Source organism: Diadema antillarum, unplaced genomic scaffold (genome assembly GCF_040938485.1).
Source record: "Diadema antillarum isolate AM-2024a unplaced genomic scaffold, OU_Dant_1.0 seq00001294_RagTag, whole genome shotgun sequence".
Lineage (NCBI taxonomy): Eukaryota > Metazoa > Echinodermata > Echinoidea > Diadematoida > Diadematidae > Diadema > Diadema antillarum.
The window spans coordinates 14,829-31,740 of record NW_027272073.1 but is presented as its reverse complement, the minus strand read 5'-3'; the positions used below and the strand labels follow the sequence as shown (position 1 = coordinate 31,740).

Below are 16,912 nucleotides of genomic sequence, written 5' to 3'. Positions count from 1 at the left end.
TATAATTCTTTATAACCCTATATAACCCAAGCTACTTTGACCCTTCCCAAACCCCAAAATTTATTTTTTTTTTTGTCTCGGAATGTCGGGGGGGGGGGGGGGGTACAACAATGCGGACATCGGTCATCAGTCATGAACATGTTACGTCACAGCGCGTCCAGTGTGCATCTCATCATGCGTTCGTGCAATGACCCGATGAGCAAGACATTCCCGTGGCGCACAGCTACTGTAGACATGGTGAGGTTACTCCCGTCCTCGCTGTACACTTCGTTTAGGGCGTAGTCCCGATAGGGGGCGTCCTTTGAGCCAAGTTTCACGCGAAGAACCTGTTAAAGAGTAATGGATTTAAACACCAATTAATTATATATTTGTTTGACAGATACTTTATTTTCTGCAAATCAATATACAAAAGTTACATAATCATGAACATGTGGGAAATATACAAAGTAAAGTTGAAACAGAGTCGTTTGACTTGCATAAACAACGATACAAAAGGAAGTTAATGATATAATATACAGTATGCATGTCTATGCAGCAGGGATTACAATAACAATTGCAGTTAAGAAGCGATTATGCAGAGGGCCGCCATTGTAAGCATTGCTTGAAAAGATGGCCTGCCCGAGGAAAAGGTAGGGACGTACTAGATTTGTAACAATACAAATTCTGCTGCGAAGATAGCAGGGGAAAATAAACTCTGATGGGTGATGGTGGTGAATGTGCGTGCAAGTGCTTGAAAGTGCACAAGGGCAGATAGGTTGGAATTTAGAATAATAGAATTAGTTTGCTGGAAGAGGGAACGATATGCGAAGTTGCTATCGGGAGACCAACATTAGTCATATAAATTATTTGTTTTTAGTTCGTATTTGAAGTATACTGTAATAAAATGCGCTTCTTTAAGTTTGCTTTAAATGAAAACAAGGAGGCACACTGTCTCAACTCCTCAGGAAGAGTGTTCCATGTATCCGGACCGTGATGTCTGATCGACTTTTGAGCAAGTAAAAGCTTTGGATTACTTAAATGAAAATCATGGGAACGACGGGCAGGGTATGAGTGAATATGGTCATTGGTTACTAGGGCATTATGAAAAAATGGTAATACATTTCGAGTGTGTTTATACATAAATATGGCAGCTATACGTATAAATGTATATAATGGGCCTTTAGAGTTTTTAGGCCCTATATATATATATTTTTTTCTTTTTCTTCAACATGCAAGAGTTTTCTGTCTAGTTCATGATATTCCTTTTCCATTTCGAAAAAGACCATGGCATGATCGTTGCCTTTGTTGACGCCAATATCGTTCTCCAAATAGTTCAGAAGATGGATTGTGATCTACCCTCTTAAACGTGCATGTTGAATATTATACGCCGAATGCAAACTCGGTTGTCGCTAATTTCTCTCTCTCGAGTCTTTATGAAGTATCTGGTTGAATAAATCTATGTGATATTGTCTCTATTTCTCTTTATAAACATGTTTTTTTTTTATATAATGTACGTAGTTTGCTCGTGTGAGTATTGTTTTAAACATGTGTGCATGCGTTATTGTTCTTTTATTGAATAGCAATACTAAAGTCATACACATGCACACGCCCCTCCCATCTCTCTATACACTATATATATATCTATCTCTCCTTTCACATCCTCAAATCTCCACTATGGTAGAGCAATAGGAAATGAACGAGAGAGATCGCATCAGTACCTGAGAAGGTACCCGAATCTCAGAGTGGTCCATGTACGTCATAGCGGTGTGGCCCACCGGTATGCACCCAATCCAGAGATCACCGTCCGCGTTCACGTAAATGTTGTCCGGCAATGACCACAGATCTATGGACTGGATTGCCTGCATCGGAGGTAATTGAGTATATGAATATAAGAACGACCCAAGTCCAATTTTTTGCCAAATTCAGTTTGACATGGGAAATTGTAGCTTATGCATGGACTCATCTTGTGTATAAATGATAAATCCTAATTACCCCCGGAAGTGCCTGAAATAAATGAGTTAAATCTTATATGAATGTAAGAATGAAGGACTTGGGTCATTCTTACATTCATATTATAGCGCCCTCTCTCGTCCTTCCCTCATCTCTATAGCAGAATATCATGGATATGAATCAAAGAATGACCCAAGTCCATATGAATCAAAGAACGACCCAAGTCCACCACACAAAATGGCCTCTCCACAATTAATGTTAATGTTAATTGTCATAATAATATATGTTCTAATTTGCATATACAATGTTGCCTTCCCATCACAGTTAAATAGAATATTATTGGACAAACAAAAAAGATATGAATTTTTTTTTAGTTTAGTCGAAATGGTCTTCCATGGACTTGGGTCGTTCTTATATTCATATACTTAATTTTGAAACGTTGATGATGGAGGATGTTGGGAGTTGGCAATCAACTCAGCCTTCATCTAACACGCCGTGGAAGAAAGAAATATAATTTGACGAAGAATGTAATGGGCTTCCATTCTACGCAGGCCTGGTACAAAACCCACGAGGCCTCGAAAACAGCAATGCACCCGCGCAACAAAGATAAACTTGCTGATTGCTATTGGTAAACTCGAAAGCTTCGTACGTGCTCCTCGGTTGCTCATACGTCTTATCGATGCCATGTCAGCTTGATACAAACATGACATACGAGGTTTACATAAATCTCTATGGTTTTGTGAAAAAGTGCCTTCTCGTGCTCACGAATTGAACGATTTGAAAGGAATTTCCTTGCAGACCAAAACAAAAAAAAACAAAAAAAAACAAAAACAAAAAACAAAACAAAACAACAACAACAAACAAACAAACCTTGACTTACCTGGTTCTCTTTGAGACTGTTGTCCTCCTTATTTCTTTCGTATACTTGAACTTTCCTGTCAAACAGTAGATCGACGTAGAGATACCTGAGAAGAACAAAAATATTACAAGTGCTAAAAATCTTACTTGGCAAACTTTGAGTTGACAAATTGTCAACTCTGACCGTTTCATTTAATCTCTGCGATAGGAGACAGAGAAGTCCTTTCGTGAGATCACACTAATGAAAAGTTAGAGGCACAGAGACCCAGGACTCAAGAGGGCGCTGTTGCACGACGTGCTGATTGCTGCTATCCCCTGAAATGTCGTAGGTAACTGACGATCACAAGTATCATTTTACACGCAATTTGTCGCTGCTATTGATGGCAAGCAAACTTTGTCTTTGAAGAATTCGTATGTAGTAGGTGGAACCAGCCGGGAGTAACATCCGAAACAACATACGAGCTATATGCTGACATTAAGCCGATCATTTTCAGCATTATACGTCGTACGAATCCGTTTTACTCGTACGTTTGGAACATCATAGCTGCGTGGGCATTGGCCCATGCAACAGGGCAATCGCAAATCCTGTGTTCGTTTCCATTTACAGAAAAACTTGTTGATAAAGCTGCGTGGTAACAGCAGCTCGGTGTTTCCATAAACTCAGACAGCCGTATCTGTGGTAATATGAGATACATTGTATATATCGACAGACTCTGGCAGACCGGAATAAAAATAACGTTTCTTTATCTGAAAATTTATCTCCAGTTATCACAGTATTGCGTGGTGTTATGGCGTACAAAACAAAATAATTATTACAATCATCATAATTATGCAGTTTACAAACATTTTATCAGTAAAATGTGAACACTTCTTGTCGTCCCAACATCAAATTTGATCCATGTTATAAAAGAAGACGAAGCACCTTGGGTGATCCGTAAGTTTAATACTACAGGTGGGACGTTACTTTGCTTCGGATTTAAATGAATGTTACATTCTATTTAGTTATATTTTGTAATTTGCAACATTAATCCAGACCTATAAAATGCTCGTGGAAAAAGCATTACTTTTTGCACAACGGACGCATGAAGAGTACTCACCTAGGGGCCAGCATTCTACAAACTAGGCTTTTTAGCAGTCCCTTCCATTTCCGATTTTTTTCTCTGTTAGGATGGAGTTACAGTTTGCCCATGCATTTCTTTATGTGAAATTATGTTTTGTTTCATTGAAAAAAAATTGACGTGCACTTAAATCTCATTTGAATATGCACAAGTCACGTTTTTCTTTACTTTATTTCATATGCAAATGTCATATTGTATGCTTTCGTCGGAAATGAAATAGAATGAAATGTAATGAAATGGTGTCCTTAATGGGAACAAGAGCGTCATGACATGATAATTACGGTATATCAAATATAACATAACAAATATTCATATGCACCTTCCGTCAGGAGACAGGTCAATTCCGTTCGGTTCAAGCAACTCCTCGGACACCTGTCGGCAGGAAGTGACGTCACAGAAGAGAACACAGCCGGTCTTGACCAGCAGGAAAACTTTGGCCAATCTCCAGATCTCATGCAAACTGTTCGCCTCATTCGTGACGTAAAACGAGTCTGGGCCTATCGCCACGAGATTATTCAAGCTGATTTTTTTCCCCCGAAAATGAAATGATGGAATATGAAAACAGTGCATGAATGCGGTAAATAAAATACGATTAAGAGACATTGTCTTGGTGTAGCGAATGTTGATCAAGTGCTTATCAGCTAGTATTTAATATGTTCCACTTTTTAATACTACCATTCTTACAATAAACAACAAAATATGTTTTTTTTTGTGTGTCTGAATGTAGTCATTTTTTTCAGGATACATGTGACTTAGAATTTATTGTCCTAACAGAAGGTTTGCCATTTTTATTCTTTATTTATCATCATTTATTTTTTCTTTTAAGATGGAGCAGACTATTTTGAGTTTAAATTTGATGCTTGCTAATAATGTTTACACGTCATCTAGTGTTGACCAGATTTAGCAATGATAGACGTGTCTTAGCCACGTAACGTTACCATGGTTACCAATATTATAGTCAACAAAAAACATTGTGTTCTATAAGAGGAAACAAAAGAAGAAAAATTGATACTGATTAACGACGCTAATATAGCGGGAAAAAAATCCACATGATACAAAAATGACTCTACATCCAAAACCAACAAATAACTCCATATATGGACAGTGATGGATTTTTAAGTAAGATCAGATTCTGAAAGCGTAGACTTGAGGCTTTAAAATGGTATATTACTCATTTCAAATAGTCTCTCCTAACCTATCAAAAAGAAGATAGGTTTTGAAACGCTAACGAAGTGATTATCAGATTAAATTGAAATTAAGCATGCTCATTAAACATATTCCATCCATAATTAATACCAACATTCAAAGCAGTGACATTAATTTTCTTTCCAAAAGTTGTTAGAGTTGAAAATGAAGTGTGTGTGTGTGTGTGAAGGATTTTTAAAAAAGAATTATAAAGTTGTCTCTAAAACCTACCTATTATTATCACACTATTCTAAAATAAAGTTTAAGAAAAACTGTATAAAAACACATTTTCCAATGCGTTTTATGATCCTAAAATTTAGAATAATATGAAAGAAGAATGTCTCTTTCAGATGATATCATCTACAAGGTGAGCAGGACGTGCAACATTTTATTGGTTTTTGTGACGGTCACAAATGTCCTTTGCCCTCAAAGGATATCGTTGAGATGTTCGTCATTGTTATACTTTTTAAAGTAACTGCTTTTGATCAGCTATATCAACAAAGATATGCCAATTTTTCCTAGACATTCTTGTCAAAACAGCATGTAAATTTGGTAATGGAAAAAGTATCACTGAAAATAATTTTGCTTTACCATTTTTAACCAAGGTAATCAAGAACGATAATTATCAGCTATATCATTAGAGACATACCAGTTTTTCTAAGACATCCTTGTCGAAACAGCACGTAAATTTGGTAATGGAAAAAGTATCATTGTAAATCCTTTTTGCTCCACTATTTTTGACCAAGGTAATCAAGAACGATAACGATGTATGACTGATAACCAAAGAACATTACGTATGCTTCTTTTTTTCCAGGGACACGGAAAAACCTAATAGACAATGAAAATGACAATTCTTTCATTAAAACGAAAAAGAGAGAGGCTTTTTAAATCTCGACATATCCGAGAAGTACGGTCATGTCAAAGGCCTGCCTGACTCATCTGTCATTGTAAGGTTGTTTTGAAATACTAAAGTTATTTAAGATGGATAAAGTACAAGATCAACAATACGACGACGTTTCCGTGCAAAGGATGAAGGTTTATCGGATCTCGACAGACATTACGCACACGGGTCCTTTCTCCTGTGTACATATCACATCCATTGCTATAAGTGTATATGGATCCTAATAGATATCTGCTTTTATATACACTATACAATCAGTTATTCGTTTCTTTAATATAAAGAGTACTGACATGAATCCCTCTGCATACTTTTAAGTGAGGAAGGCTTTGGTCTCGCAAGGCTGTAAAGATTCACATTCACTTTCCCTTTTTTTTTCTTGTTTTGGTTTAAGACTAGGGGGTATAGATCCTACAAATGTTGGTGTTCTTCTCGAGTTGTTTTCGTTGCAACTGATAGACAATTACCTTTCATCGACGTAAATAAGCGCCGATATTTTCAGTGCTTTAGGAGAAGCTATGATAACAAATCATGAGCTAAAATACTCGGATTTTACTCGAACCCAAGGATCTCCTGATTATGATAGGCAAGTGCCTTATGCAATAGACTACCGAGCTTTCGCCCGACAACCACTGCTGGTTCTTATAGCAGCGAGTACTGCGTCTTTTATATATGGATAATTATTGCTTGATTATTCTTTTTATTGAGATTTATTCACAAAAACACTGCATGATGCTCGCGAAATATCTCTTTAAATCATGGCTACCACTAAAATACTAGACTTATCGGTTCTTATTTACGTCGATGAAGGGTAATTTCTCAATCAGCTGCAAAATGTGGATTATTGACTTATTACGGGATGGTAAAAATGACGATGTATCTTACAAAGAAAAGGAAAAAGAGCACTCCGTGATAACATTTTGTATCACAGACATAGGAAGGAATAATATCGACATTGAAAAGGGGCAGATGATTACAAAATATATATTTACAACACCGTATATGTATGAATTTCACCTTATCATTAAAGGATCTCGCCTGGACTTCACGAAAGACAACGACATCGAACTGCGATGGAATTCGAAGATGTCGACGGCATCGTACCCGACGAGGTGGTTGATGACAAATACAAATGTTTTGCCTATATATATCAGGAATAATGTGATAAACTTTGACATTTTCAAACTAACGCTAGAAGAGAATATAAAGGAATGAAAAGAAAATAATCCTACAGAACGAACACAAAAGTATACTACTGTTTTCATAGGAAAACACTTGATTTGGGCTAGATATTCATGTCAGCCATTAATCAATGATTCTACATTAACAAAAACCCAACACTACTTTTGTTTTCCATCTCACTCATACGAGTTTACAACAGGGCTGGCAAGTTACGATACTATAAATGTATGTATTTTGTATATATTCGAGTTAGGTGTTGTAAAAGAACGAAATTAGGAATTTGGCTTTCTGCTTCATTTCCCACGACACTTTCGTTTGTGACACTTTCTTTAAACAAGGGAAGCTGCAAAAACTCACCCGATTTCGAGTCTTCGTAAGCACTGATTCCGTGAGGATGTAGCCGAGTGGCGACATCGTAGTCGCCCTTAATCGACAGCTCTTTGGCCCCGTCGTCGTGACGGCTGATGTCGTAAGCGTACATGTGTCCGGCAGGTGCACCGTCAACGCGATCTTTTGGTAGCAGGCACCCCTATAAGATGGGAAAACGCGTGTTTCCTTTTGAAGTAGGGAAACACGGATCTATGCACCATAAACACAAAATAATTACTTATAATAATGTCCACCTTTATTTTCTCCTTGTCTGTTCTTTCTTTGTTTGTCTTTTTCACCCCTCCAGTTTGTATGGTGACCCATTTTCCACATCTCCTCTATTGTCCAAAGCTGTTTACTGGTTCCCCTTCTCTCTCTAAGCAAAGAATCGACAAATACATCTGTTATCGCAAACCTATATTGAATAGGAGTCCCATCCCACCATATATTCCCCCCCCCCCCAATTCTAATGCCTTTCATTTCATGTCTTCAATGTTAGAATTAACTATACACAGCCCAGCCGCTGCAAAAACGCGACAGAAGCCGTGCGGTGTTGATTCTACAGTTGAATGTGTAACTTGATATTCAACTAGATGTCCAATTGTCACGTTTATTATGTTATGTAAATTTATGTTACCATGCAGAAACATTAAATCGAGTCATATCAAACCAATATTATCAATATTATTAGAATCGTTATTGTGACTAGTCTTACACAGGACAGGCAGTGGTGCATAATCTTCGTTGCTGCCCTACATGCCGATTTGCATAACGGACAGTACAGGCTGTATTAAAATAAGTAAGTAATTAAGAAATTAATTGATTAAGTAAGTAGTGTAAGTGAGTAAGTAAATAAATAAGTGAGAGAGTAAGTAAGTAAGTGAGAAGAAAATAATTGGAAAGGTTGCACTAAATTTGGTCATTGTTGTTTTAGTTTGGCCACTCTGCAGACACATTGATAAGTAAAGCAGCGGACAAGTCTAAGATTTTCTCCGAGATTTCAAAGTAAAGCCGGCACAACACTATTCATTACTTTGATACATAAATACACACACACATTGTTATACAAGCATGTACTTAAAGTGTTTTTAATATTAACTTACGGCTGATATAAGCACGATTCCATCCGACAAAACTTCTAAGTCTTCTGAGCCAACACCTGAAGTGAAAATAACATTAAAGAAAACGATTAAACGAACACAACAAATAAATTAAAAGAACAAGATAGACACTGAGTAACCCAATACGAAAACGTTTTGAATATTCTTTCGCGTAAATTTCTCTCCATGTTAGAGATTGGCAGGAGTAACATACGAAAAAAAAGACGAAATAAAACACAGGCTTACAAACATATTTATTAGTTTCAATTTTATGCATGCCTTGACAATAAACTTTATATTATCTGAAGACAAAAATGCTCGTCAGCTCGGGTTAGGCTCTCTTCCGGCCATGAATAACAACCACAATCGCAGATTTTAAAATACTGAGGACAGATAAGCTTTTATCATATGGCGTGATTTATATTGGAATCATAAAACCAAGATGACTTTTTTTGGTGTATTTGTATGTTGTATTGATTTTTAGGATTACAAACAATACAAATTACACAGTAATTATGAAACCAAGATGACTTACTGATCCCTGGCACAAATTGACATCTTCCTGGGGCGTGATTGTAAATTGTCTTGTGGTATCCCATGATTTTCCTGCGGAAAAGAGTGAGGAAAAAGCGTCTTTGAGCCAAAGACGTTAGAAGGTGACCGTGAATGATATCAACTTCGAGTTTAACGTATTTATGAGACACGGGCGTGTGAGTGTGTCAGCTGTGTGTGTGTGTGTGTGTGTGTGTGTGTGTGTGTGTGTGTGTGTGTGAATCTGAGGATGTGCCAGTTTCCCGTTAAAGGACAAGTCCACCTTCATATACATAAGGATTGAGAGAGTGCAGCAATATTAGTAGAACACATCAGTGAAAGTTTGAGGAAAATTGGACAATCTGCATGTTCAAAAGTTATGAATATTTTAAGTATATGCACAGTCACTGCTGGAAGAGAAGACTGCTACTGTGTATGATGTCACATGCGTACAACTATATAAGGAAAATAAAATGAGAATTTCACAAAACTTTACCTTTTGAATAAAGTGCACGTTTCTTTGACTTGCTACTGATGTATGTTAAAGGTAATATTATTCCCCCTGCCTTCTGAAAGAGAGAAGTCGAGTGTTCTTTTGTTATGCGAGAAAAATGGAAATATGTTGAATTTTCTTTATTCTTGCTTTATATCGTTGTACTCATGTGTCATCACAAGCTATAGTAGTCTTTTCATCCAGCCGTGACTGAGCAGAAGCTTCAAAAATTCATAACATTTTAACGGATTGTCCGATTTTGCTCAAACTCTCACTAATGTGTTCTACTAATATTGCTGCATTCACTCAACCCACATGTCTATGAAGGTGAAATTGTCCTTTAATAGATAGATCATAATGAACCCGTCCATTTGTGGGTCAGTGTTCATCAATTTTCTTAATGACTCAAGCGATTAAATTATGACGCTATAGTTTACCAACCAATCCCTCTGTTGGGAGAGGCATTCTCTGTTCACTAATTAAATCTTGATCATTTCTCGATTCTCTTTCGTCTCCCTTTAATATAAAGTCGTAGATTGCCATTTTCCCCCCAAGTATAGATACAATACAAATAATTGGCTGCTCATAAATACATTACATCAAAAACTATATGAATTGTCTCGTAAAGGAGCATAGTGGAATTTGTCATTCTACCAGCTCGAAGTGTGATTGTGATGAAACCTCTTCAAACTTGTTTATTTAATGTTATCAATAAATGCAAATTGAACATGGTCAAAAATTACACTTTAATAAAGTGGGCTTGATGTATAATGTCCCAGATTCGACACATAGCCGACTCTGCGATAGTTTAAGGGCCTATAGTCAGAAAAAGAAGGAGAAGAAGAAAACAAAAACAAAAACAACGAGAACTTCTCCTAAATTTAACGACAGTTAATGAGAAGTCGTTTCCTTCTTCCTCTTCTTGGCTTTCTCCTCCTCGTCATCATCACCATCATCATCATCTTCTTATTCTTATTCTTCTTCTTGTGTAGTCTGTGCCCTTCAACCTTGAAAATTCTCGCAGATTTGATTCCTTAAGTTTCACAGAGGTTTTACTCTTTTGGCATACTGTATGCCACAGTTCAAAACTACGGAAAAAGGAAGGGAAAAATTCTCTGTTTCTAATACTCACACCAGGTTGAACACATAGCGAGTGGAAAAGGCAACAAGTAGAACGACAATGACCTTCACCCACATTATGTTACAACATATATTTGAAATTGTGCTGGTTTCCAAGCGAGTATACGTGCAGTTTGTACTATGGCGATGCTCCCGTACACGCCAACCAAGGTCTGCAACGATAATGCGGGTCACAACCGTTATGTTCTGCTGTAAGACAGCCCAGCACTATAGAATTAGAAGGCTCAGGCTTGTACTCTCTCGTTCCTGTTCCAGTACAGGCCAGGTACAACTAGACAAAAAAAAGAAGAAATAGCAAAAAGTATCTCTGAAGCGAACTGGGGTTAAAGGCAAACGATACGTGAATAACGTTTCCTGCAAACATAGGGCCTAAAGATCGGAGAGCGACTGAGTGTCGGAGTCTATTATGTACATCTCATTGAAGGCCAGGTTCAGAACAAGTTCACGTATTTGACATGCCCTCTCCGCACTTCGCTTGTAATTTGAGCCAACGAAGAGCGATGATTTTCAACACGCCAACAAAACATTACAGCACGCTTTACAAACTGTGAAGAGTACATGTCGATATCAAATTGCATTTACGACATTATCCTGTGTGTATGTGTGTTTGTGTGTGTGCATGTGGGTGGGTGTGCGTGGTTATCTATTCTACACTCCATGGGCCACAAAGAGCACTGTACGGCTGTTCCCGACGCACAGAGGGCCAGAGAGATACCAAAGTGCGCCAAAAGTCACTTTGGGCACTTGGGATTTTTTAATTTTTGACATGCGCTCTTGAGAGACAATACATTGAAGAATATATCATTGAAATATTTAAATCAAGTATGTACATTAAAGGGGTATATTTCCCACCTGAAGTAGCAAAATACAATATTTTAAGAGTTTCAAAGCAAATTGTAACCTCTTTAATAAATAAGTAATTTCAACATGTAGTTTTTGAGATATCAACCTGTAATTTCTACCACATATTTCTCAGAGTTCATTTTACGTTATGAATGCCATAAAAATGCAAAGAAACTTAATGTTCATGAATATTTTACGTAAAATATCCTGGAAAAGAGGCTAATTATTTGTGTTTTTAATATACCCTAATGAAAAGTTTATATTGCCACGGATTTCCAACTAAATTCTATTACCACCACATTCCCTGATGTCTCAGCTTTAAGCTGATACCAGATTTGGCTGTCACCTTTTGCCACTTTTTGTGTTAGAGCCGATTTTCCGCGACACATTACGCCTATTTTGGACCTTGCAGCCGCTTAGGAATGCTGTTATATCATACGGGGCCGCATGAGGGCGGCATTTTTTTATTAATTATTTTTTTCTCGCACGTTAAAGGCACAGAAACATGAATAACACTGAATAAGAGGCAAACAGAGTTATAAAATACATGTATAGGGCTAGTCCGGCACCTAAAAGACCCCTCCTCCGAAGATAAAAGAGTACATAATTGCACATAGCCAAGGCCATATAGCCATATTGTCCATAATTGTCATAGCCACTACTGTAAACATAGCTATTCCCACTGCGATACATATTGTATGGACACCTAAATACATGTACTTCGATCCTACTCTTGACATATGCAGATAGAACGTTAAACACCAAAACACAGAGATTTTATTCTCATCGGCTACTCGTTGGAAGCAAAGTCTGTTGCTTTCCGGCCGCTCAGCAAAGTGTATAGGATCGCAGTTTGTGAATCCGATTGCAGGTCAATGTCAGACATTGCTCGCGTGATCCTCATCGGACGATCTTGCCTCATCGAATCATGCCTGACATGTCTGACATTGACCTGATAGGCGACCAATACAAGTCGGATTCATCAGACTGTGATCCCATACACTTTGTGGGTTGTCGGAAGCAAAAGAAAACTTTGCTTCCGACGACTGATGAGAAAAAAAAATCACTGTGGAACGTGGATGAATTTATAATTTCATATGATAGTGATTTCGATAAATTTTTCATTATAAAAAAAAAAAATCTTATTATTTTAGCTTTTCCAAGTAAACTTTCATACACGGCAAACTCATTCTTAGCTGCTAAGTCATAACCTTTCATTTTCCTGATTACTGACTTCACAATTTGTTATCTTTCCATTAAAATTAGACAAAATAGTTTTTGCGCTTGTATGAATTGATATGGCATAGGCCTAAGGTTATATATGAAATAGAGAGATAAGAACTATATCGGAGATTGATTTTATATCGCGCATTTATGTCCTGCTATAGAATAAAGTGAATAAATTCACCCAAACGTACAGCATACATCATAAACTTATATTCTAACTAGTTTACACGGACAACAGTATCATTTTGCAGTACGTGTGTAACATGGAACTTTCAGCATAAATTCGATTCTTTTAACGAAACCCGAATGTTTATACACTTTCTATGACAATAAGCATCGTGTATTCAATGGTAGTAGATAAGCAGTGTCAGTGAAGGTGAAAAGATAAATTAATCTTTAAAGAAAAAAAAATAACAGCCTAAGATTTGCATTGCTTTATTCGTCATTACAGGCAGATTTTTGGTAGCCAATGAAAAAACAGCATCACAGTGACGTCATATGAGTTTGAAATTATGTTCAATCAATTCTACGCCCCCAATTACCCTTAGACACCAAATTTGGGTAAAAAGAAACCACGGAATATAATTTTGGCGCACTTTGAGCTCATTCTGGCCCACTGTGCGACGTCTGTTGCGGAGTGGAACGGCTCCCGATTCCGCCATGAAAGCCGCGACTCTCGCAAAACAGTTTGTACTCTACGTAGTGGGAAGCGTCGACGGTTGACTAATTATCATTTCTCAATGTTCCTTGTTCACTTTTTTAAAGAACTAGATTGGCTTGCATAAATTTCTCGTTGATATTACCATATTCTGCGTAGAGGGCTGCAATAAAACAGCGGATATCCATATTCACATTACTGACAACTTATATAGACCTTATGCATTGACTGGATGTCATCACTCGCTTGACAACCTCTCGCGACGCCATCTTAGAGGGCAAGCGAAGTCCTTGACAATGCACGCGTGCAGCTAGCTATGTGCTTTTCTTACGCGCGCTAGCGGCGATCGCCTCACTCGCCGCTAGTCCCCAGGCCAGTGGCAGTTTTTTTTTTTTTTTTACCATCAAACAAGTTTGACATGACATGACACATTATGCAGCAATATTTGGGTAATTTTCTCACATTGTGCGATCGAAATACTCACAGTAACTAGAGAATTCCTAGGTTATATCGCAGAAATTTCTATCCATAGCGCAACATCGCCGTTCGCTGGATGTATGTCGCCATTTTGAATTTCATCAGCCAATCACATGCGAGGTACGTGTTTCAGTAAAAAAACACGTAGAAATCTACCTCGCATGTGATTGGCTAACGGAATCGTAGGTTGATGAGCTGTTACGACAGCTGGTAGTTCCATCTTTTTTCATGAAAATTGTGCCAAAATGTTGGATATATCATTAACCTGGTGAGTGCAATGCATACCTCAAATGTCGATTTTGCTATACAAGCTTAAATTTCCCGATCAAGGGCTGTGGATTACATGCAATAGAAAAGACAGTAAAAGAAACACCGATGTTGTGTGTAAATATACGGCACTGGGTAAGACCGTATGACGTCATCTCATGGTCGGACATCCGGGTATTTTGCGTGTCACGGGGTCATGGATAGCGTTGGAGTGAAAACAAACCATAGTCTATAGTCGCGTGAGCCTGGAGTGGTATTCTGTACGTGTTTTCTGCCTGGGCGCCCCGCGAGCATAGCGCTAGCGCAGGCTGGTACTGCAGCTGTGCGGGCGGCAGGATTAGACCCTAGGCCTACTCTAAATTAGACGCTACCCTAAGCACTACAGTACTAACGTTAGGCCTAATACTAGACCTATACCTGAAGTTTCTATGAGGTACTAAGTAAGCGTAGATATCGGGGTAGGGCCTACTCAAAGAGGTTCTACTGCACATCTGGCCATTTTGTCGGTTCGTTGATCCAGAGTCCTGCCGCGATTTCATACGGGCACAGGTCCAGTCCGGCATGCCTTCCGGCTTAGCAAAATACCGGGACCGATCGATCGACAGGATCCAGATTTTTAGAATATTGCTGGCAAGACATGATGCATGTATCTCATGAATGATGGCACAAATGACAAAATGAATAATGAAAAACAGTCCCCATGTCTGCGTAGAGTTGCACATGAATTATACGCGTCGCACGTGCACAGCATGCAGTATGCGCATTAATATGCAGGCTTAGCGCTTGCAAGCTGTTTGTTTTCACTCCAGTCAACCGGAAGTGACGTGTAGCCGACCGCAAGAATTGTATGTGGTGCTGGAGGAACATTTATATGGCATCTTACAGGCTAGCTTTTACACGTAGTTGTATACAGAAATCGTCGTATGGTGTAGAGACTAAAGCTAGGATTTTGTCGTGTTTATTCTAAATAGATTGCACAGGAATTGTTTGGCAGAGTGTCTTAAAGGTATTAGCCCACATTTGCAAACCTGCAGCAATTGGTCTCATAGTTAGCATGGAGTTTGGGTATGATTGCAGTAACACCTGTGGAAACTTTCGTTCCAATTAGTCCATTACTTTCATAAAAATAAATGAAAATGCACCGTATGCATGCGTATAAAAACGCTCGCTAGGGCTCCGGTCCACGCACGTACTACATGCATGCGATACATGACATTGTGTAAGTTAATGTACGTAGCTAGCCCGCGCTCGTAATTCGATTTTGGGTCGGGTTGACCCGGTTTGAAAATTGATTTTAAAACGATGATTTTCTCTCTTTTATCGAATGGTATAGACAAAGAGCAACAGGTGAGGTATGTTACTGACATTATAACTTGTACTTAAAGTCATATTGGACCTGTTTTATGCAGTTTTGATTTTCGTGGGTTTGCAAATGTGGGCTAATACCTTTAAGTTGCTGTCTCATTTAATTCTGGATATTCATTCGTGCGAGATATTTTTGATTCAGAAAATGGGTGGATTTATCAATTTTTTTTTTATAGATAATATTGAGATTAGCGTATGTTCGGATTTCTTTTTTATGACTTTTTCCCTGGAATTTATCTTGGCATTTCACTTATTCTATTCTGACCGTCTTTTCTACTCAGTGCAAGCCAACATGTGGAATCGCGCACTTAATAGTAGATAATCAATCATAGCGTACTATGTCAGACCAATAGATGTTTTCATTTTAAGTTTTCTGAAGCACAATTTGTGCTAGCGTTCATATGATTGTATTTGTATGTTTATTTAGATGTTTGATTTTTTTTTTGGCTTGTTATGCATGGATATCGAATTCCAGTTTCATGAAAGTCAATCAGTACCAGTATGCGTGCGCAAGTGAGGCTGCAGTTCGTGTCTGAACTGGTACCTTTAAATACGTATAGATACTCGCATATAGCTACAATGTGAAAAAAGAACATTACAATCATGATACACGATGTTCTTTGTGTGTATTAAGCATCTGTTCTCGTCACCATCTCATGCTTTTCAGCATTGTCATTTCATGAGCTTGCTATTATTGCTATTTCCATACGCGGATACCAAGGTCATTTGTAACACATGTAATGCTGTCTATAGCTGTTCAGCATGGTTGCAAATCATGTGATTGAAATGCTGCAACCCATGCTGTTGGGGAAAATAGGTACCTGCAAAACATATCAACGTTACAGGCCAATGAGCATGTAAATCCTGGACTTGGTATCTCTAGCATTAGCGTCTATGGCAATTCATTGATTTCCTTTCAAAGGTATTGCTATGTTGACATACAGTGTATAATAATGGTAAACCACATTTTCACCAAATACCATAAAAACGTAAAAATGACGAAATGACAAAAAAAAAAAAATGGATGTTTCCATACTCACGCTACGTTGAACACTATTAACTGGCAGAGCGACAATATCAACGTCGATGGCAACATTTAGGTTACTCAAAATATGGTGTCAACGCAAGCGTAGATTGAATGCACTATAGCGACACTGTCTCTCATTTATAAAGATGTGACTTGCTGCAGTTGTAGATTTATTTTGTAGTATATGTTCCTCACACTGCTCACTTGTATAGTTTGGTAATTCACCAGAGATGATTATTAGCCGC

General features: G+C 38.0%; 1 protein-coding gene across 1 annotated transcript; it reads right to left on the bottom strand.

The window, feature by feature from the left end:
* Positions 1-146: 146 nt before the first annotated feature.
* LOC139708023 (serum paraoxonase/arylesterase 2-like) lies at positions 147-10,860 on the bottom strand. The gene is made up of 9 exons (XM_071620012.1): positions 10,796-10,860; positions 9,175-9,245; positions 8,643-8,698; positions 7,528-7,699; positions 7,006-7,129; positions 4,225-4,425; positions 2,810-2,894; positions 1,698-1,838; positions 147-326 (listed from the first exon to the last, which is right to left on the bottom strand). Exons 1-9 carry the CDS (start codon positions 10,858-10,860, stop codon positions 147-149), a joined length of 1,095 nt encoding a protein of 364 aa, XP_071476113.1.
* Between the last annotated feature and the right edge of the window lie 6,052 nt (positions 10,861-16,912).

Coding starts and splice junctions, on each gene's coding strand:
- LOC139708023 (XM_071620012.1), bottom strand. CDS start 10,860: ATGTGGGTGAAGGTCATTGTCGTTCTACTTGTTGCCTTTTCCACTCGC. Junction 9,246..10,795: donor CGCTATGTGTTCAACCTGGT/GTGAGTATTAGA, acceptor TCTTTTCCGCAG/GAAAATCATGGGATACCACA. Junction 2,895..4,224: donor GACCTGTCTCCTGACGGAAG/GTGCATATGAAT, acceptor TGTTCTTCTCAG/GTATCTCTACGTCGATCTAC.